The sequence below is a fragment of the Haliotis cracherodii genome, unplaced genomic scaffold (genome assembly GCF_022045235.1).
Source record: "Haliotis cracherodii isolate W230 unplaced genomic scaffold, xgHalCrac1.p SCAF_19, whole genome shotgun sequence".
In the NCBI taxonomy this organism is placed as follows: Eukaryota; Metazoa; Mollusca; class Gastropoda; order Lepetellida; family Haliotidae; genus Haliotis; species Haliotis cracherodii.
Genome location: NW_027266274.1, coordinates 18,126,329 through 18,148,488, shown reverse-complemented (window position 1 = coordinate 18,148,488; position 22,160 = coordinate 18,126,329). Strand labels below are relative to the sequence as shown.

Genomic DNA, 22,160 nt, shown 5'->3' with positions numbered 1-22,160 from the left:
GTTGCATGCAGCCGCTATGTATATTGTAGGTCAACATACAGGTCATTTACCGTGGTTATATACATGTACATGTACACGTCATATACACTGACCACAAGCCACGTGATCACTTGTTCGCCGTTCGACAATCACTAGTCTAAAACACAACAGCGTATTTTGGAATTGCTGTGGCGAGATATTCTAATGTTTCTAATCTACTTGTCAAATGCGGATTGGGTTCCTATTTGCAAACACTGATTACCTGCCAGTTTTGAACTCAATTTTGGCTTCAAGAACGGTGACAAGTTTCTGTGGAGACATTCAACAGTGACACTATTCTTAACATTCCTGATGCATAAACATCAATTCTAGGGCATGTTGCATATTGCCGCTGCCACGTATCCACTGCATGTTATTATAAGGGTAACACTATTTTCAGGGCAGTATCATTTGCAGAAGCCCCAGGTCTTACATTACCGTTATTATAGCTAAAATTTGTTATCTGTTATATGTCACTGACCCACCTTTTCAAACATGGAAACGTCATAGAACAAACCAGATGACGTCACTACGAACGTCACCTATCCCTATCCCTATGACGTCACTTACAACGGGCTTGATAATGGCCCGTCGTCAAGCAATATTAGGGCATTATCAAGTTACAGTGGCCCGCTCATTTCTGATAACATGCGGGCGGTTTAATGATAAACTTAAAACTGGATACTCAATATTATTTTATTATGTATAATATTATAAGGGTAACGCTATTTTTCCGGGACCTAGGGCTTCTGCAAATGATAATGCCCTGAAAAATAGCATTACCGTTATTATAGCGAAACATGGATGTAATTTGCTATAAGATAAAAAGAAACAACAATATCGGTTTGGAAACATTTACTGCAATCAACACAGATGTCACTGACCCACTTTTACAAATATGGAAACGTCAGAGAACAAACCAGATGACGTCACTATTGAAAGTGACATCACCTATCCTTATCCTATGACGTCACCTAACAACGGGCGTGATAATGGCCTGTCATCAAGTAATATGATTTAATATGTATTAATTGAAGGAAGTCATCGCTTGAGTATTGGATATGCTTGTTTACGAAATAGATTTGACCATGGAAATTTTGAAAATAGGTATATTCTGAGAATTGTAAATCAAGGCACTTATACAGCTAACTTTATTGGAATGAGAGGCACGATACTTAACTATTGCAGCTATGGAAGCTCTTAATGTATGTTGGTAATAGTTACATGTATCTATACACTTCTTTACCCATTTTGGAATTCATTCTACTTTAAGTTGTTGGTTGTATATAAGGAGATAAACCTGGTGCTGTGTTTTGAAATGTGATGTAGTCCAACTGTAGAGAAGATACCTCTTGATTTAATTTGGAAACGAGCATGGCCGAATCGCGAATAACCAATATTCCTATACCCGCAGATACATGTATATGGGGTGGGTCAATGTATGGTTTGCAGTTACAGTATATGTTGCATATATATATAGCTGCCGCAGAATGTTAATGACTTAATACAGCAGCGACATTAATTTGGAGACAAAATACTTTTAAAAACCACCCCAGATGTCTTTAGATACATAGGAAGGTCTTTTCGGAAAATGACATTTGTTTTTTTTAAAAGGTAATGTCATGAAATGTGTGTTTATTGTGTACACTGTGTAGTGATGTATGTCTGCATTTTGGAATCGGTATATTTTAGTATGAAGGAAAACCATATCGAAGCTGAAATATATATATAAATATACACCATATACACAATTGTTATGTTTTCTTTGATCATATCTAAATTGTAAAGATCGCTTGTCAAGACCTCAACATACACAGTCAGAAGAAGCTACTGATTTGGCATTAATTAAGGTCAGACGTTGAATTTCTAATTGGCTGGAAATGTTTTATGGATTAGATTTTCAAAAATTATGGAAATCGCTTTGTCGCTATAGTTTAACATATTTTGTCCAAAGAAACAAACTGAAATAATTTAATCGTAATAGTTAAATAGAACGTATCCCCATGGTGTAACTGTGTTCTGATTTAAAATCGCGTGGAGGGAAATGATTGAGGTTGTGATGGATTTGACTTGACTTATCTACTTGTTTATATTCCTGGATCTAAGTATGCGATGTCCGAGTCTCGTCGTTCCGTCCTACCAAGAACCGTATATGATCCCACAGTTCCAGGAAATACCCACATTAAATTTAATCACTATACAACCGATGTGTATGAAACCTTTTACAAGACAGATAAAGGGAGATAAGATGGCATAATACCAGGTTATCTCCCTTACACCAATCTCAGTTGTATCCAGTGGCGTGAAACATATCCAGCCGACCTGCTGCAGCACATGAATATGTTACAACTATATAGCCTTTGAATGGTATCTAGAAGTGATACACATAAGGAAGAGAATTTATGGATGTCAACTTCTTTATAATGAGGAAACACGCCCTTTCGGAGAATAAACTTACTCCTTCATCAGGTGAATGAATGCTATGAGGCAGAGAGCATCTATAAGAACATGTTTAGTTGGGAGCTGGCCTCTCTTGTCAGTTTCAAGTTAAGTTGACATCCATAAATTTGTAGCGGCCATAAAATGTCCGAGTCCCATGATGGGGTTCGAACCACGGACATTCTGATCCGAGGTCGGGCGCCTTGTCCACATGACCAAAGAGCTTAACCCCGCTCACACACATACAGCAGGTGCTGCCATTAGGACAATAGATGCTCACACACATACAACAGGTGCTGCCATTAGGACAAGACATGCTCACACACATACAGCAGGTGCTGCCATTAGGACAAGCCATGCTCACACACATACAGCAGGTGCTACCATTAGGACAAGCCATGCTCACACACATACAGCAGGTGCTGCCATTAGGACAAGACATGCTCACACACATACAGCAGGTGCTGCCATTAGGACAAGACATACTCACACATATACAGTAGGTGCTGCCATTAGGACAAGACATACTCACACATATACAGTAGGTGCTGCCATTAGGACAAGCCATGCTCACACACATATACAGTAGGTGCTGCCATTAGGACAAGACATACTCACACATATACAGTAGGTGCTGCCATTAGGACAAGCCATGCTCACACACACATACAGCAGGTGCTGCCATTAGGACAAGACATACTCACACATATACAGTAGGTGCTGCCATTAGGACAAGACATACTCACACATATACAGTAGGTGCTGCCATTAGGACAAGCCATGCTCACACACATATACAGTAGGTGCTGCCATTAGGACAAGACATACTCACACATATACAGTAGGTGCTGCCATTAGGACAAGCCATGCTCACACACATACAGCAGGTGCTGCCATTAGGACAATAGATGCTCACACACATACAACAGGTGCTACCATTAGGACAAGCCATGCTCACACACATACAACAGGTGCTACCATTAGGACAAGACATGCTCACACACATACAACAGGTGCTGCCATTAGGACAAGCCATGCTCACACACATACAACAGGTGCTACCATTAGGACAAGACATGCTCACACACATACAACAGGTGCTGCCATTAGGACAAGACATGCTCACACACATACAACAGGTGCTACCATTAGGACAAGACATGCTCACACACATACAACAGGTGCTACCATTAGGACAAGCCATGCTCACACACATACAACAGGTGCTGCCATTAGGACAAGACATGCTCACACACATACAACAGGTGCTACCATTAGGACAAGACATGCTCACACACATACAACAGGTGCTACCATTAGGACAAGACATGCTCACACACATACAACAGGTGCTACCATTAGGACAAGACATGCTCACACACATACAGCAGGTGCTACCATTAGGACAAGACATGCTCACACACATACAACAGGTGCTACCATTAGGACAAGACATGCTCACACACATACAACAGGTGCTGCCATTAGGACAAGACATGCTCACACACATACAGCAGAGAGACAATTTAAGGGGAGATAGCTCTTGTATGACAATAGTTCCGTCAAAATATTATGTTCCATGCAGTGAAATATCAAGTGTTATGTTCACTGCAATGAAAATATCAGTGAGTGAGTGAGTAAGTGAGTGAGTTGGGTTTAACGCCGCTTTAAACAGTATTCCAGTTATATCACGGCGTGTCAGCTTAATGTGGGAGGAAAGCCCGAAGTGATGCAGGTCTCAGAAGTTTACCACTTCGGTGAAAGACACGAGCACGGGTATGGTGCTGACAAAACTAGAAACAAAATCGGGGCGAACCGGGATTCAAACGCACAATCATAGGATTCTGGCGTGCCTAAGGGACGCATCTCTGCAAAGCGAATCGCGGCGCCTTTGACGACTGGGCCACCCGTGCCCGCCGGAATGAAAATGAATGCTAAAGTTTTCTTTTGACCTTTTAATACCCTACAATTGCATATTAACAGAAAAAACAATTGAAGGCAGAAAACTACACTAATATGGTAGCATTTCCTTTTCGAAATCAGTCCTGATATGACTGAGGGTTAAAATCTACCCAACAATGTCATGCCGGCTATGATGATCATCGTCAGTCTAACCCTGTTGTCTAACGTCTAGCCACCACTATGGGTGATGCTAGACTCCTTTAAAGATCAATCAACATGCTTATTTAACAAATAATCATGAAAAGCACGTAGTCCGTTTGCGACAGTTCATTTCCCGTAAACAAATATACTGAACCGCAAAAGAAACGTTACTATGGATAGATATATGAGAAACATTATTTGTCCAAACATTGTTAACATACTTTCAGACATATTAAAAAGATGAAACTTGGCAAAACAGATCATCAAGGTTGAAATTAAAGTGTCAAATGTTCTTAAAGTGAAACACAACACTAGTCTGTGAGAACATGACATCACAAGTCAGTATCTCGTGTGTCCGCCATGTGCAATGATGATTGCCCTGCAACGTCGATACATGGAATGTATGAGGCGGTTGATGAAGGCCACAGGCACTTGAGCCCAGACTCTGAGGAACGCCTGACGCACTTCAGCTGCAGTTGTCGGCCTTGGTCGGACGTCATTCAGCCGTCTTTGAATCACAGGTGCTCAGTGGGATTTAAATCGGGACTGAGGGCAGGTCACTGCATGGTTCTGATGCCATTCTGCTGGAGGAAGTCTCTTGTTGCTCTCGTTGCAGTGTGGGCACGAGCATTATCGTGCTGAAACTCGTGGTTGTGGCGACGTGCCAAATGAGGTATGGCTAGTGGTGTCAAGACTTGATCAATGTACAAAGCTGCTGTGACACCATTGCCTCTCCCTGGACCGATGTTCTGGAAGACCACAGGGCCGACCCTATGTGCAAGACCAATTCCACCCCACACCCTCATGCTCGGAGCACCACGATAGTGGCTCTCTCAACAACACAAGCATCCGAATAACGTTCTCCACGGCGTCGCCAGACTCTCTCTCTCTCCTCTCTTTCTCTCTCTCTCTCTTTCTCTCTCTCTCTCTCACACACACATACACACAAAATGAAACTAAAGGTTCATATGCGATACGTGTATAAAGTATACGTATATAACGTGCTTAAAAGTGTCTTTCGAAATTTAGAATTGTCTTACTGAGTTTAAAATGATAGTACGAAGTTTATAAATGTTTCGCGAAATTCAAAACGATATTACTAACTTCAAATCTGTGTTTGACCTACCCGGCGAGCCATAGACAGGACAGGACATGCCCGCACTCATTACGGGTGCCGCCGAGAGAGCAGGGCATGGTGTCAGATACATACATCACAGTTTAATTTACAGTTAAGTTCATATACGTCGTAAAAAGAAGTGACGAAACTAGTTCCCATAAACAGTATAAATCTGTGATTGTAAGATTCTGAACTAGTTGGACAGTGAATTATGTGAAACATTTGTGAGGAAACCAAAATTGTGAATTATGTGAAACATTTGTGAGGAAACCAAAACAGTCAATTATGTGAAACATTTGTGAAAAAAGCATCAACGGGTCCCCTGCAGTGTTTGCAGTGTCTGGTTCGATATGGCTCTGCGAGACACCAAACATACTCGGCTGGCCCAGTTTCTGGCATTGGCTTCGACAGCATCCATGATTTTTGTGATCTCAGTTGATAGCAGACTGTTCACGATATTGTGGGCGATATTTGAATACCTAACATCAGTGACGAATATGGAATTTGTGGCAATTCCCTATTTGACTTCTACCATGGGTTCACTTGTTTGTTTAGGTAAATATTTGACCTGCCTTTGCATGTGTTTGTGACGCAGTGGAGCAGAATACGGTCTCCTTTTCAAGAACACCTGGTGTCATCCCTTATTGATTGTGATTCGGCGTGTCAGCTTACATGGAGGAAAGCTCGAAGTGATGCTGGTACCTGTTCAACGTTCTTACTCCGTAGCCAGTGTGAGATGCGACGATATCTACCTCTAAAATAGTCATAACATCTCTTTAAAAAACACAAATACAAAGATATGATCACGACACATATTTCTTTATTTCCTCACACTGTGATATTACACACAAAATAAACTTAAAAGACAAACAAAGTAACATGTACAAACATAGATGATACATTTATTCACAGTTACAAATTCTTGAAAACGAGATTATTCGGAGAATGTCCAGCATGAGTGGAAGCAGGACTGTCTTCACCCAGGCCACAACTGTTGTGGGTGCAGCGTTAGGCCGGAATGTTGACGGCGTTGACGGCAGGAACTCCGCTGTCACATGACGAGTAGAACGCAATCTGCAATAAGTGGCGAGCGAGTGAGGTTTTGGGGAAAGTTCGGGGGTACTTGGGGTGGAAGGATTTATAATCTGACGGTGTTCAGTCGAGCCTCACCGAATGTACACTATTACTATCCCTCATAAATTACCAATGTTTCAATAAAATATCATGACAGAAGTCGTGAATATAGTCCAGTACTCCATTTACATATCATGTCAATGTGTATATTTATAGTAATAAGTGCATATATATAATGCCCTTATCCACGCCCTGAACGTGCTTAAAGCGCTACATTATTTACCCGAGTCAGTTGACTCGATTGTAATTCTCAGCTCCATGGGGAGTATACAAACCAAGCTGCCTGTTTGGCGCTAGACGGTTAATAGTGACATTCTCATCCTGTCGGGTACCCATTCACTGCTGGGTAAACAGGCACATATTGAACAAAGCCACATATTGAACAAGTCTTGCCTAATTAGACCTATGTCCTATATCTGCAGCACGTGTCTGGGAGAGGGTCACATTTTCATGCGGCCTCTATGGATGCAGCGTATGGCGTATACTTCCTCTTAACGAGTATGAAATGCTTGAAGTTGTACAACGTCAATTTTGTAAAAAAGTTCAGGGACTATACAGGCGCACTCCCAGTATTGTTGTATTGGATGCTATCGGCATCATGCCACTACAGTATTACATAGATAAAAGAGCACTCTACTTCTAAGGAAGGCTATGTACTGCAAAGTATAACTGTGGTTTTAAAGTACTGTTTCTAGTTCGCCTGGGTCAATTTATGTGTACAGATAGTTTTACATGCAATGTATGGAGTAGAAAATCTCCGATATATAATATCTTGTCAATGACCGAAATGTACTTATGGACAACATATGTGATATCCTGGATGTAAATGTTTTTGTTAAGACCTGGGAGAAAGATGATGATGTTATTCTTGCGTTCTTACTTGGTGGATGTCCAATAGAATATATTATGGAGCTAGAAAGAGATGCGTGGGCAGAAGTAATAATTAATGTCAGCCGCTTTATAGGAAATGGCGATGTCTGCTAAAAAACTTGTATGTTTATGAACATGTGTAAATATACCCCCAATTCATGTTAAACATGTAACATTATTATATCTGCATATTGTAATCTTCATTCATTTGGAGGAAATAAAGAATATCTATCTGTACTTGTCACGATATGGCTGAAATACTGCCGATGTGACGTTAACTTTTAACTCACTTACTCACTGTGCGGCAGGACCGAATCCTCAGAGACTCTCAGGAGTCAAGCTGCCGAACACGGTGACACACCCATCTACAATGTCCTCTCCAAGACTTACATTTCTGAACTTCACCTGACTTCTGACCTTTGCGCTGTGCACCGGACCACGTGCCACCATCATATGTCATTATTGTTGATACTTCATTGGGTATAATTAACTTACATTGTCCATCCGTCCGGTGAATGAATTTTCAGCGTTCAGTCCCTTGCCCAGCCTTATGCCACAGTCGCTTGTCAAGATACCTGCAGAGCAAATATACATGTAAGGATACACCCAATATAGGTATGAACAGGTACATTGGTAAGGATACAGCCAATATAGGTATAGACAGGTACACAGGTAAGGATACACCCAATGTAGGTATGGACAGGTACATTGGTAAGGATACAGCCAATATAGGTATGGACAGGTACACAGGTAAGGATACACCCAATGTAGGTATGGACAGGTACATTGGTAAGGATACACCCAATATAGGTATGGACAGGTACATAGGTAAGGATACATCCAATATAGGTATGGACAGGTACATTGGTAAGGATACATCCAATATAGGTATGGACAGGTACATTGGTAAGGATACACCCAATGTAGGTATGGACAGGTACACAGGTAAGCATATACCCAATATAGGTATGGACAGGTACATAGGTAATAACAAACACAAGACCGGGATCGATGTACAGGGGTGGTCGACGGTGTTCATGTAGAGGGGTGGGGGATGGTGTTCATGTAGAGGGGTGGGGGATGGTGTTCATGTACGGGGGCGGTGGATGGTGTTCATGTACAGGGGCGGTGGATGGTGTTCATGTACAGGGGCGGTGGATGGTGTTCGTGTACAGGGGTGGGGGATGTGTTCATGTACAGGGGCGGTGGATGGTGTTCATGTACAGGGGCGGTGGATGGTGTTCGTGTACAGGGAGGGTGGATGGTGTTCATGTACAGGGAGGGTGGATGGTGTTCCTGTACAGGGGCGGTGGATGGTGTTCCTGTACAGGGGCGGTGGATGGTGTTCATGTACAGGGGCGGTGGATGGTGTTCATGTACAGGGGCGGTGGATGGTGTTCGTGTACAGGGGCGGTGGGTGGTGTTCATGTACAGGGGCGGTGGGTGGTGTTCATGTACAGGGGCGGTGGGTGGTGTTCATGTACAGGGGCGGTGGGTGGTGTTCATGTACAGGGGCGGTGGATGGTGTTCATGTACAGGGGCGGTGGGTGGTGTTCATGTACAGGGGCGGTGGGTGGTGTTCATGTACAGGGGCGGTGGGTGGTGTTCATGTACAGGGGCGGTGGATGGTGTTCATGTACAGGGGCGGTGGATGGTGTTCATGTACAGGGGCGGTGGATGGTGTTCATGTACAGGGGTGGTGGATGGTGTTCATGTACAGGGGCGGTGGATGGTGTTCATGTACAGGGGTGGTGGATGGTGTTCATGTACAGGGGCGGTGGATGGTGTTCATGTACAGGGGCGGTGGATGGTGTTCGTGTACAGGGGTGGTGGATGGTGTTCGTGTACAGGGAGGGTGGATGGTGTTCATGTACAGGGAGGGTGGATGGTGTTCATGTACAGGGGCGGTGGATGGTGTTCATGTACAGGGGTGGTGGATGGTGTTCATGTACAGGGGTGGTGGATGGTGTTCGTGTACAGGGGCGGTGGATGGTGTTCATGTACAGGGGCGGTGGATGGTGTTCATGTACAGGGGTGGTGGATGGTGTTCGTGTACACACAGAAGCTACTTACGACCAGATGTAGCGGAACTGCTCGAGGTAAACTCCGTTCCCGTTTGGAGGCGGACACCGTTGACGTCGTAGGTGTAGAGGATGACGCGCCCCTCCAGCAGCCCCGGGGATTGTGTGTACCGCAATGTGATCTCCTTCCAGTCCTGGGAGTTAGTCTGGAGGTACAAATTCAGGGTGCACGTTAACTCAGTTCATGCAAGTAAATATCGTTCTACATGTATATCAACGTATTTATTGTGTGATACGCAGTATAATAGTTATATATATGAAAGAATAAAAACTGTGTTCAATTCATGCCAAGTGTTTCGGTTGCCTAAAGGCTAGCAAGTAGCTCTTGTGCGTCATGCTAGCTCAAACAAGGAGATGCGAATTATGATAATGCTGCTAAAATCGCATCATTTTCTTTCCCGCCACTCACTGATTGTAACAACATAGGCCTGTGACATCCTTTATCTCCGACCAGTCTACGACGAATGTATATACACTGTGGATCAACGCTAGAGACATGCAGTGGCTGAATGCTAATTTTGTACTTGTACTCCTGCTACTTGAAGACACATGTAGCGCTGTAGCAGTGCAGCACTACAGCACTGTAGCAATGTATCACTGGAGCAGTGTAACACTGTAACACTGAAACAATGTAGCAATGTATCACTGTAGCAGTGTAACACTGTAACACTGCAACAATGTAGCAATGTATCACTGTAGCAGTGTAACACTGTAACACTGCAACAACGTAGAAATGTATCACTGTAGCAGTGTAACACTGTAACACTGCAACAACGTAGAAATGTATCACTGTAGCAGTGTAACACTGTAACACTGCAACAATGTAGCAATGTATCACTGTAGCAGTGTAACACTGTAACACTGCAACAATGTAGCAATGTATCACTGTAGCAGTGTAACACTGCAACAATGTAGCAATGTATCACTGCAGCAGTGTAACACTGCAGCACTGTAGCAATGTATCACCGTAGCAGTGTAGCACTATAACACTGTAACACTGCAACAATGTATCACTGTAGCAATGTCTCACTGTAACACTGCAGCAAGTTAGGGGTGTAGCAGTGTAGCACTGTAACATTGCTGTAGCAGTGTAGCGCTGAAGCACCGTATCACTGTAGCACTGTAGCAGTGTAACATTGCAGCAAGGTAGCAGTGTAGAAATCTAGCAAAATAGCAATGTAGCCCTTCAGAACTGTAGCACTGTAGAAGTGTAGTAGTGCAGCACTGTAGCAACGTAGCAAAATAGCAATGTAGCCCTTCAGAACTGTAGCACTGTAGATGTGTAGTAGTGCAGCACTGTAGCAACGTAGCAATGTAGCAACGTAGCACTTTAGAACTGTAGCACTGTAGATGTGTAGCAGTGTAGCAATGTAGCAGTGTAGCAATGTAGCACCCTGCAAATCCCGGCAGAGGAAGTACTTTGATTGACTATCACTGATCACCTCGCACAGTGAAACAGTTCTGTGACGGTATTTCAGGGTCAAGTGTGGAAAGAGAAAAGCAACACAGACTGTTGTCAGACCAAACGGGTCTGGTGGCCGCTTCTAAGGGACGTCATGTTGCACGTGGTTTATGGGTAGTGTCATGGTAACATGTTGCACGTGGTTTATGGGTAGTGTCAAGGTTACATGTTGTGTGTGGTTTATGAGTAGTGTCAAGGTTACATGTTGTGTGTGGTTTATGGGTAGTGTCAAGGTTACATGTTGTGTGTGGTTTATGGGTAGTGTCAAGGTTACATGTTGTGTGTGGTTTATGGGTAGTGTCGTGGCTACATGTTGCACGTGGTTTATGTGTAGTGTCAAGGTTACATGTTGTGTGTGGTTTATGGGTAGTGTCAAGGTTACATGTTGTGTGTGGTTTATGAGTAGTGTCAAGGTTACATGTTGTGTGTGGTTTATGGGTAGTGTCATGGTTACATGTTGTGTTTGTTGACTGGTAGTGTCATTGTGTACTGATTTCAAACTAAATCGCAAAGCGAAACACAGCAACTCACCGGTGAATAATTGACTGTGACAGTTGCCTCTCCACCTACTGTTCGAACTCCGAACGTGACCTGGCCCGTAGCTGGCGTCATCTTTATGTACACTGATGGTAAAATCCCAGCTTCACTCTTGCTACCAACACAGGGCACGTTGCTGAGGACGACCATTTCCTGAGGGTTCCCAGAAAGACCAATGAGGTCATCCTGCACGTTGACCCGGAAGAAGACCGTGTTTTTGGAAAATGCCTGATCGTTGTTTGCGTAAAACGGAACAGTAAAGAAGTTGTTCTGCCCGGCCAGGCGAATGGTTCCAGCTGAGTATTCCACGTTCTTCACGTCTATCCAGTTTTGTTTACGACTCGTCTCACTGAAACCCCATTGGTTTGTCTGATCTGGCGTCACAGTGATGATGACATCCGGACCACATGCTGTAAAATAATAATAATAATAATAATAATAATAATAATAACACGAAGAATCATGTCAGACAATAGATCCCACCACCCTCGCTCTCCCCTCAATCGCTTGTATTTACCAATTATGACGGGAGGGCGTGGTTTGATTAATGTGGAGGCTCTTCATGATAGAATTGTTTTGTGCACTTTTGCACACATTTATTTGTCTGATGATCCTCCTGTGAAACATGTCAAGACTCAAGATGAAAACAAGGCATTCCACAGTTTTCTAAAACGAGCTAAGGATGTGTGACATAATCTCAATGTCCGTGTTGATTTTGCTCATGGTTTTGTACTGCTGGACGGTACAGAAATGAGTGTCAACCAAGCAAAGTGCCATATCAAATCAGCCCAGACTCAGCTTTTTCGGGGAGAGGCTTTCTGAAAGACCACTGCATCGAGTGTATGTGCAGTGTGTTCAGAAGATCAGCAATACTGCAGAGTCCTTTGCTTGGATGAAGTCGTCTGGCCTGAAAAGTGAAACAGAAGGCTTTCTGTTTGCTGCTCAGGACCAGTCACTTCCAACTCGAAACCGTCAATGTGTGATTTTGCATCAAAATGTGAATATGAAATGTAGATTATGTAATGAATTTAATGAGACTGTCCAACACGTTGTGAGTGGATGCCCAGCTTTGGCACAGACACAGTATCTAAAGCGACATGATGCGGTGGCTCGATCATTTTATTACCGTCATCGCCATGCTTGTGGTTTTGACACAGAGGTCCATCTATTGGACGACCCGGAATATGTAGAGGGCGTCATGGAAAATGATAAATACAAAATCCTTTGGAATAGGCCCGTATACAGCCTCAGACATATCCAGGCCAACAAACCTCATCTTGTCCTTTTTGATAAATCCAATGAAATTATTTATATCATTGGATTTTCTGTCCCATTTGACATTAATGTGATTGACAAGATTTAGGAAAAACATGGCAAATATGCAGACCTCGCTTTTCACGCTTGCATCCCAAGTATCAAGTTGTCCAACTCCCCATTGTTCTCGGTGCCTAAGGTTTGGTACCTCCCAATCTGTTGACTGACATTGGGAGAGTACCCGTGTTTGCTACCAGGAATACAGCCCTTCTGGGTAATGCAGAAAAGATCTGGGTGGTTTTGACTATTGCAGCGCTTCCTTGGAGAAGTCCCATTCGCTGTCTGGGCCGTGTGTAGAGGGGGCAAGGGCCCTGAGCTGATGATGAGCCTAACCAGCCTGACTGTGCCAGGATCACCCAAACTCTCTTTGCTGCATTTTTTAATTTTAATCTGTACATAATAATAGAAGGCCACGTGTTTTAACGAGGGACGGTACTTACGTGTGCTAATAACTCCACAGTCCAAATCTTCCACACATCGACATTCCGTTTGGCTGTAGGCGGTTTGGCCGGGGCAGTCCATCTCGATAGCTCTGTTGGCGACCACGACAAGAAACTTGCACTTGTTAACAGGATTCGGTTGGAAAGAGTTGCAGTCTAGAACGAAATAGTTATGTATGCTTGACCACCAGACGAATGGACGTTGGGTTCACAGCAACAATGTTGATCATGATTCTTAAAGAAATTGGATGCGCTGAGGTAAATGCGTCTGAATTCGTAATGTTAGCCTCCAAACCGATAGGATAGTGAAAATAACATACTGCTATCCCGAATGTGTGAGCAGTGCTCCAAAGGAATGCCCACTCTAATTCTCCCTATCCCTAACAATAATATTTGCCACATGGCAAGACAACAGAGAAACATGGTACACCGCCGGACAAAAGAATGCATACAAATTGGATCTGACCCCAAAATTACAAATATTATCAAGACGTTACCAGGTTGAAATCTATCGCCGAAACACTGCAAACCTAATGTCCAAAACGAAACTATGATGCCCCTATCAAATACATCTCCATTTCATGTTTGTTTCATTGTTAGCCACTGTCATGGGTGCATAATCTTTTCCCGGCGGTTTGGTTTGTTCGAATTGTGTCATTTGAGAGAAAAGAAAACATTATATGCGTGTTGACAGATGGAACACTCTCACGCCTTGTTTCGTTTGTTGTTTAACGCCGCACTTAGCAATATTCCAGCTATATGACGGCGGTCTGTAAATAATCGGGTCTGGACCAGGCAGTCCAGTGATTGACATCATGAGCATCGATCCACGCAATTGGGATACGATGGCATGCATCAACGAAGTCAGCGAACCTGACCACCCGATCCCGTTAGTCGCCTCTACGACAAGCATACTCTCCTTTTACAGAACACATATTCTACCCCGGATCTTCACAGGTCAACACCATGGTTGATTTGTTTCCGTAACCATTAGTGGATACTCGTCTTGTACAAGGTAGATACATATACCCCACAGGGTGTTGAAAGACAGACAGACTCACGGTGGTAAACGGAGTTCTCGCACGTCCCTTTGCAGTTGGTGTCGTTGGTGCACTGCTGGGTGCGTGGGTCGTAGTAGTCGGTGTTGCAGCAACTGGAGAGCCATGAGTTGGCGGGTCCATCACATGCGTAGTAGCTTCGACACGAAACCTTGTCCTCGTACCGCCGTCGTTGGCAGGTGTTGTCTGGCGTGCAGGTGGCGATGTTGTTGTCATATCGTGACCCTGTCGGGCAGCAGTTGACGTTCAATATGGCCTCGCCGTCGACAACGCCGCAGGTGTAGTAGATCTCACAGTAGTCGCCCACGGGGAAGTTCTGTTGAGCACCGGCGCAGTTGGCTACAGGGGAAAACGTGTTCATTATCATGTCAGTGATCGAGCACCGAGCAGGGCAAGGCTTGCATGTATGTTGCTTCGTTCATTGCAACTCTGACTGTTGTATGTAAGTGAGTGAGTGAGTTGGGTTTTGCGCTGCTTTGAACAGTATTTCACTTATATCACGGCGTTTCAGCTTAATGTTCGAGTAAAGCTCGAAATGATGTTAGGTGTTTACCATTTAGGTGATGGCATGGGTTTCTAGCAAGCCTAAGGGATGCAACTCTACACATGAATTACGGTGGCTCAGACGAATGGGCCACCCGTGAAACCCATCCCCTTAACAAACACATGCAAAGGCAAGGCAAATCTTCACCGAAACATTAACGAGAACAAGTCAAACTTAGGGGCCTGCATCGGATGTCATTTTGGTCACTGTTGGTCAAAGTTGGAAATGTCCTCCACATCTCTACCAGCAATCCTTCTGAAAGCTTTATGGAAGCGTGGAATGGTGTTAACCTTATCAAACAAGTTTTCAGCTAGAGATGGACGGTGCTCTTTGTTGGAAGTTGGTATGCCCTTTTAGCATGACATACAGTCTTTTGGCTTGTGTTTTGTCACTTTGTATGCATATATCTAAAGATGAAACAGATGAGTAGGTTTCTCCGGTCTTTTATTTCCAACTCAGGTGGGTAAATCAATGGAAGGGAAGTAGTTATTTGATAGTTATGTGGCGGTTATTTGATGGCTATTTGAAGGGCTATTTGGATGGTTATTCGATAGTTATTTCATGGCTATTTGAATTATTATTTGATGGTTATTTGAATGGTTATTTGATGGTTATTTGATTGTTATTTGATGGTTATTAAACGATATCAGATCATCAGCTTACTGGATACCTATATTAAAACTTCTCGGCCAAAATCCCGGCTTTAGCTTTTTTCTAGTCCGAGCCGAAGTTCTGACTCGAATGCATAAAGAAACCGATCAGAATCCCATGGGGATACCTACTTCTTTCCTCCGATTTCACACACACAATGTATCTAGGAGGAAATCCAGCATCTAATGTATTGTTATCACAACAAACTGTCTTCTATTTCTAGATATTTGGGGGTAAATCAGTGTAAATGAATTGGCTATTTGACGATTAATTTACTCACTGCATCCACTGGTCGGGTCTCTCAAGATGGATCGGCTGGGTTTGCAGGTGCGCTCTCTGCGATGCCAGAGGGTTCCAATCGGGCAGACCTTTTCATATGCCATCATTCGTTCATTGGGACGCCTCTCACACAGGTAGAACTTGTCACACCTCCTCGGGTGCTCTGCGATACGGCTGCCTCCATCAACGGCGCAACCACTACACACTGGGAACACGAGCATAGGATGACAATGTTACGTATCACCAATGAAGTCCGGGCACATTTTCGAATAAACATTATCTGCTCTTGAATGAACATTCATTTCTTAATATGTATGTCTCAAACAAATAAATGTTCATGATGAAGTGGTGTCTCTGCCTGTGTAGTGTTAAATATTCAAGTAGTGTCTCTACCTGTGTAGTGTTAAATAATCAAGTAGTGTCTCTACCTGTGTAGTGTTAAATAATCAAGTGGTGTCTCTACCTGTGTAGTGTTAAATAATCAAGTGGCGTCTCTACCTGTGTAGTGTTAAATAATCAAGTGGTGTCTCTACCTGTGTAGTGTTAAATAATCAAGTGGTGTCTCTTCCTGTGTAGTGTTAAATAATCAAGTGGTGTCTCTACCTATTTAGTGTTAAATAATGAACTATCTACCCATGTAGTGTTAAATAATCAAGTGGTGTCTCTACCTGTGTAGTGTTAAATAATCAAGTGGTGTCTCTTCCTGTGTAGTGTTAAAAAATCAAGTGGCGTCTCTACCTGTGTAGTGTTAAATAATCAAGTAGTGTCTCTACCTGTGTAGTGTTAAATAATCAAGTGGTGTCTCTACCTATTTAGTGTTAAATAATGAACTATCTACCCATGTAGTGTTAAATAATCAAGTGGTGTCTCTACCTGTGTAGTGTTAAATAATCAAGTGGTGTCTCTACCTGTGTAGTGTTAAATAATCAAGTAGTGTCTCTACCTGTGTAGTGTCAATAATCAAGTGGCGTCTCTACCTGTGTAGTGTTAAATAATCAAGTGGCGTCTCTACCTGTGTAGTGTTAAATAATCAAGTGGCGTCTCTACCTGTGTAGTGTTAAATAATCAAGTGGCGTCTCTACCTGTGTAGTGTTAAATAATCAAGTGGTGTCTCTTCCTGTGTAGTGTTAAATAATCAAGTAGTGTCTCTACCTGTGTAGTGTTAAAAAATCAAGTGGTGTCTCTACCTGTGTAGTGTTAAATAATCAAGTGGCGTCTCTACCTGTGTAGTGTTAAATAATCAAGTGGTGTCTCTTCCTGTGTAGTGTTAAATAATGAACTATCTACCCATGTAGTGTTAAAAAATCAAGTGGTGTCTCTACCTGTGTAGTGTTAAATAATGAACCTTCTACCCATGTAGTGTTAAATAATCAAGTGGTGTCTCTACCTGTGTAGTGTTAAATAATCAAGTGGTGTCTCTACCTGTGTTGTGTTAAATAATCAAGTGGTGTCTCTTCCTGTGTAGTGTTAAATAATGAACTATCTACCCATGTAGTGTTAAAAAATCAAGTGGTGTCTCTACCTGTGTAGTGTTAAATAATGAACTATCTACCCATGTAGTGTTAAATAATCAAGTGGTGTCTCTACCTGTGTAGTGTTGAATAATCAAGTGGTGTCTCTACCTGTGGTGTGTTAAATAATCAAGTAGTGTCTCTACCTGTGTAGTGTTAAATAATGAACTATCTACCCATGTAGTGTTAGATAATCAAGTGGTGTCTCTACCTATTTAGTGTTAAATAATGAACTATCTACCCATGTAGTGTTAAATAATCAAGTGGTGTCTCTACCTGTGTAGTGTTAAATAATCAAGTGGCGTCTCTACCTGTGTAGTGTTTAATAATCAAGTGGTGTCTCTTCCTGTGTAGTGTTAAATAATCAAGTGGTGTCTCTACCTGTGTAGTGTTAAATAATCAAGTGGCGTCTCTACCGGTGTAGTGTTAAATAATTAAGTGGCGTCTCTACCTGTGTTGTGTTAAATAATCAAGTGGCGTCTCTACCTGTGTAGTGTTAAATAATCAAGTGGCGTCTCTACCTGTGTAGTGTTAAATATTCAAGTGGCGTCTCTACCTGTGTAGTGTTAAATAATCAAGTGGTGTCTCTACCGGTGTAGCGTTAAAAAATCACGTATTCACCCGTGCAATTTTAATTAATCAAGTATTTACCCGTGTAGGCGCAGAGTGACGTTGCAATGTTTACGAGGGCTGTAGTCAGCTGATTGATGCCAGTGAGTTGTGTGGTTTGAGCCGGATCACGGGTGATGTCGAACAGTTCTTGTGCGAAGTTGGGGTCATTGGCACTGATACCCACAGCGAACATGGTGTAGGACGCGTCCATTGCTGCCGCTGCTACGGAGGCTGTCTGTGTGGGCAGTTGAGAGATGCCGTCAGTGACGACAACGATGCTGCCCGATGTTGAAGGTAAGGGCGAGGATTGGAGCATGTTGATGGCCTCCTGGATAGCTAGGTCAGTGCGTGTTCCCGAGCCGCCCGCGCTCTGGAAGCTGACGAAGGACGTGAGTGTGTTGGCATCCCTAGTCAGCTGCTGCTGCTGAACGACCGAACTGTCGTAGTACACCAAGCCGACGTTGACGTTGGGGTTGTTGCTGATTATTTCAGTGATGAAGCTATTGACGGCAGTCTGGATTGCGCTGAATGAGCCAGCAACGCTTTGGGATCGATCTACGACCATGACGACATTCGACTGGTCACCGCATGCTGTAAGGGGGAACAACCACAACTCAACATCCTTTCACTGGGACGGCGTGTTATTGTATTGAATCAAATCAATATCTGACCTTTGTTAGATTTTAGTTTGCTGATGTAAGTAGAAAGTATTCAAAAATCTGAGTAAGTGAGTGAGTTAAACGCCGCTTTGAACAGTATTCCAGTTATATCACGGCGTGTCAGCTTAATGTGGAAGTAGAGCATGACGTAATGCAGATCTTGGACGTGTACCCGCGAGCACGACTATGGTGCTGACACAAACAGATCCACAAATGTACAGACAGTTAGGCAGACAGATGGTCACACAGACAATATAGTTAGACAGTCAGGCAGACAGACACATACTGTACAATTGGGCTGGTGTGATCCCGCGGCTCTCCTTCATCGGATAATCAGACGGATAGTTGGGCAGACAGATAAACACATAGACAGATAGTTTAACAGACAGACAGTTAGACAGACAGATAGACACACAGACAGATAGTCAGACAGACAGTTAGACAGACAGATAGTCACACAGACAGATAGTTAGACAGTCAGATAGTTGGAAAGACAGATAGATACACAGACAGATAGTCAGACAGACATATGTCAGACAGACAGTTAGACAGACAGATAGACACACAGACAGATAGTTAGACAGACAGATAGTTAGACAGACAGATAGTCACACAGACAGATGTCAGACAGACAGTTAGACAGACAGATAGTCACACAGACAGACAGTTAAACAGACAGATAGACACACAGACAGATAGTTAGACAGACAGATAGTTAGACAGACAGATAGTCACACAGACAGATGTCAGACAGACAGTTAGACAGACAGATAGTCACACAGACAGACAGTTAAACAGACAGATAGACACACAGACAGATAGTCACACAGACAGAAAGGTCAGACAGATAGACACAAAGACAGACAGACAGTCAGATAGTTAGACAGACAGATAGACACACAGACAGATAGTCAGGCAGACAGTTAGACAGACAGATAGTCACACAGACAGATAGTTAGACAGTCAGTTGGTTGGATAGACAGATAGATACACAGACAGATAGTCACACAGACATATGTCAGACAGACATATGTCAGACAGACAGTTAGACAGACAGATAGTCACACAGACAGATAGTTAGACAGTCAGATAGTTAGACAGACAGATAGACACACAGACAGATAGTCACACAGACAGATGTCAGACAGACAGTTAGACAGACAGATAGTCACACAGACAGACAGTTAGACAGACAGTTAGACAGACAGATAGACACACAGACAGATAGTCAGACAGACAGAAAGGTCAGACAGATAGACACAAAGACAGACAGACAGTCAGATAGTTAGACAGACAGATAGACACACAGACAGATAGTCAGGCAGACAGTTAGACAGACAGACAGATGGTCAGACAGACCGACTCACACAGACAAGGTCAGACAGACAGTTAGACAGATAGACACACGGACTGACAATCTGCCAGACAGACAGATAGTCACATGGACAGACAATCAGAAAGTCCGACAGACGGACAGACACATACTGTACAATGGGGCTGGTGTGATCCCGTGGCTGTCCTTCATCAGGGCAAGTAGCACAATGGCGGCCACGAACTTCATCTTCGGCGTGTTTTCCGTCTTTTCTACCTTAAATGTTAAATTGAACAATGTAGTGCATATGCAACACCAGAGAACACCAAAGAACGCCCAATGTCTCATTAGCCTCTGAGTAGCCATCAGGACACACCAGTAGCCCCTGAGAAGCCCCTCAATAGACACTCTTCCGTAGCCCCTCGGTAGCCCTTCACTAGCCCATCAGCAACCCTTCACTAGCCCTTCAGTAGCCCCTCACTAGCCCTTCACTAGCCCCTCACTAGCCCTTCACTAGCCCCAAGTAGCCATCAGTACCCATCAGTACACCTCAGCAGCCCTTCAATAGTCCCCAGTAGTCCTTCAGTAGCCCGTCAGTAGCCCCTTAGTAGCACCTAAGTAGCCCTTCAGTAGCCCCTCAGTAGCCCTTCAATACCCTTTCAGTAGCCCCTCAGTAGCCCTTCAGTACTCTTTCAGTAGCCCCTCAGTAGCCCTTCAGTAGCCCCTCAGTAGCCCTCCAGTAGTCCCCAGTAGCCCTTCACAAGCCCCTTAGTAGTCCTTCAGTAGCCCTTCACTAGCCCTTCAGTACCCTTTCAGTAGTCCCCAGTAGACCTTCACAAGCCCCTTAGTAGTCCTTCAGTAGCCCTTCAGTACCCTTTCAGTAGTCCCCAGTAGACCTTCACAAGCCCCTTAGTAGTCTTTCAGTAGCCCTTCAAAAGCCCTTCAAAAGCCCTTCATTTCATAAGTTTCGTTAAAAATTACAATGTGGACATATCTACAGAACACATTTTTCATTTTGGTATTTTATAACATCAGCTTGTATTATACGCCTTGCAACGTTTGTAATATGTTTCCTTGAAAGATGGAAACATTAAAAAATTAGTTCACAAGTCAGTAAAGCCCACAAAATAATTCTGTAGCATGTTGACCCAATCTTCATGGGCTGGTTGGAGCACAGGTTATCTCAATGTACGCGTTGTGTGAAGAGAGTCGAACAATCCTCACACAAAACACACTGAGTTGACTCGCGCTAGTGGGATATTCCTTGTATAAACCTTCCCAGCTTTACATGTGGCGATGAACGTTTCTAATACAAATATCATAACACTCAGGATAAATACGCGACTGACTTTTCTTTAAAACTGCCGCGTTGATATGTCTGATAAAATTAATATATTACACTCATCTCTTTGGGAGATGAGTTTCTCTATAATATTTAGAGAGTCATTTGACAATATTTAATTCAAATAAGAATTTTCACAGAAATGTGACATGCATAGTATGCCTTCTGGAAATTAACACATCAAAACTTGATAAATATTTAAAGAGAACCAACCCACCTTAATAGTATATGTCTCTGTTCGTCTAGATACCTTGTGAAATAAAACGTTCTGTCGGGAAGGCCAATCGCGCCGAAATGGACTCCCAGCTTCAGACAAGCAGTTAAATAACCCAGGGGATTGTTACCCAACAGCGTGTCCTTTGTTCGTTTTATTCAGTTCAAATGTTCTTCAAGTAATTATTACTTTCTTCTTTTGTAAAACCGCTGTGACGTCGGAGATAGCCTGAATGGCTAACTGTTGATTATAAAAAGATACATAGTAGCCATTGAGATAAGGGTAAATATTGAATTTCCACGATTTTATTGGCAGGCCTTTGGTAAATAGTGTATTGAAAGACCTGGGATGCTGAATATTTAAAACGTTTAAACATAAACTACTGTTAAGTAAAGTCTTGGTGTTATAGAGACCTAGGGACCCTGTACAAATTGAACGATAGTACTCAGAGTTGTTTAACCAG

At 43.2% G+C, this 22,160-nt stretch overlaps 1 protein-coding gene across 1 annotated transcript; it reads right to left on the bottom strand.

Annotated features, from left to right (window-relative positions):
- Positions 1-6,480: 6,480 nt before the first annotated feature.
- LOC139466826 (uncharacterized) lies at positions 6,481-21,808 on the bottom strand. Its single transcript, XM_071248523.1, has 10 exons — positions 21,701-21,808; positions 20,315-20,417; positions 18,210-18,761; positions 16,049-16,252; positions 14,577-14,912; positions 13,516-13,671; positions 11,756-12,171; positions 9,755-9,908; positions 8,177-8,256; positions 6,481-6,751 (listed from the first exon to the last, which is right to left on the bottom strand). Exons 2-10 carry the CDS (start codon positions 20,388-20,390, stop codon positions 6,686-6,688), a joined length of 2,040 nt encoding a protein of 679 aa, XP_071104624.1. The 5' UTR covers positions 20,391-20,417; positions 21,701-21,808; the 3' UTR covers positions 6,481-6,685.
- Positions 21,809-22,160: the final 352 nt, after the last annotated feature.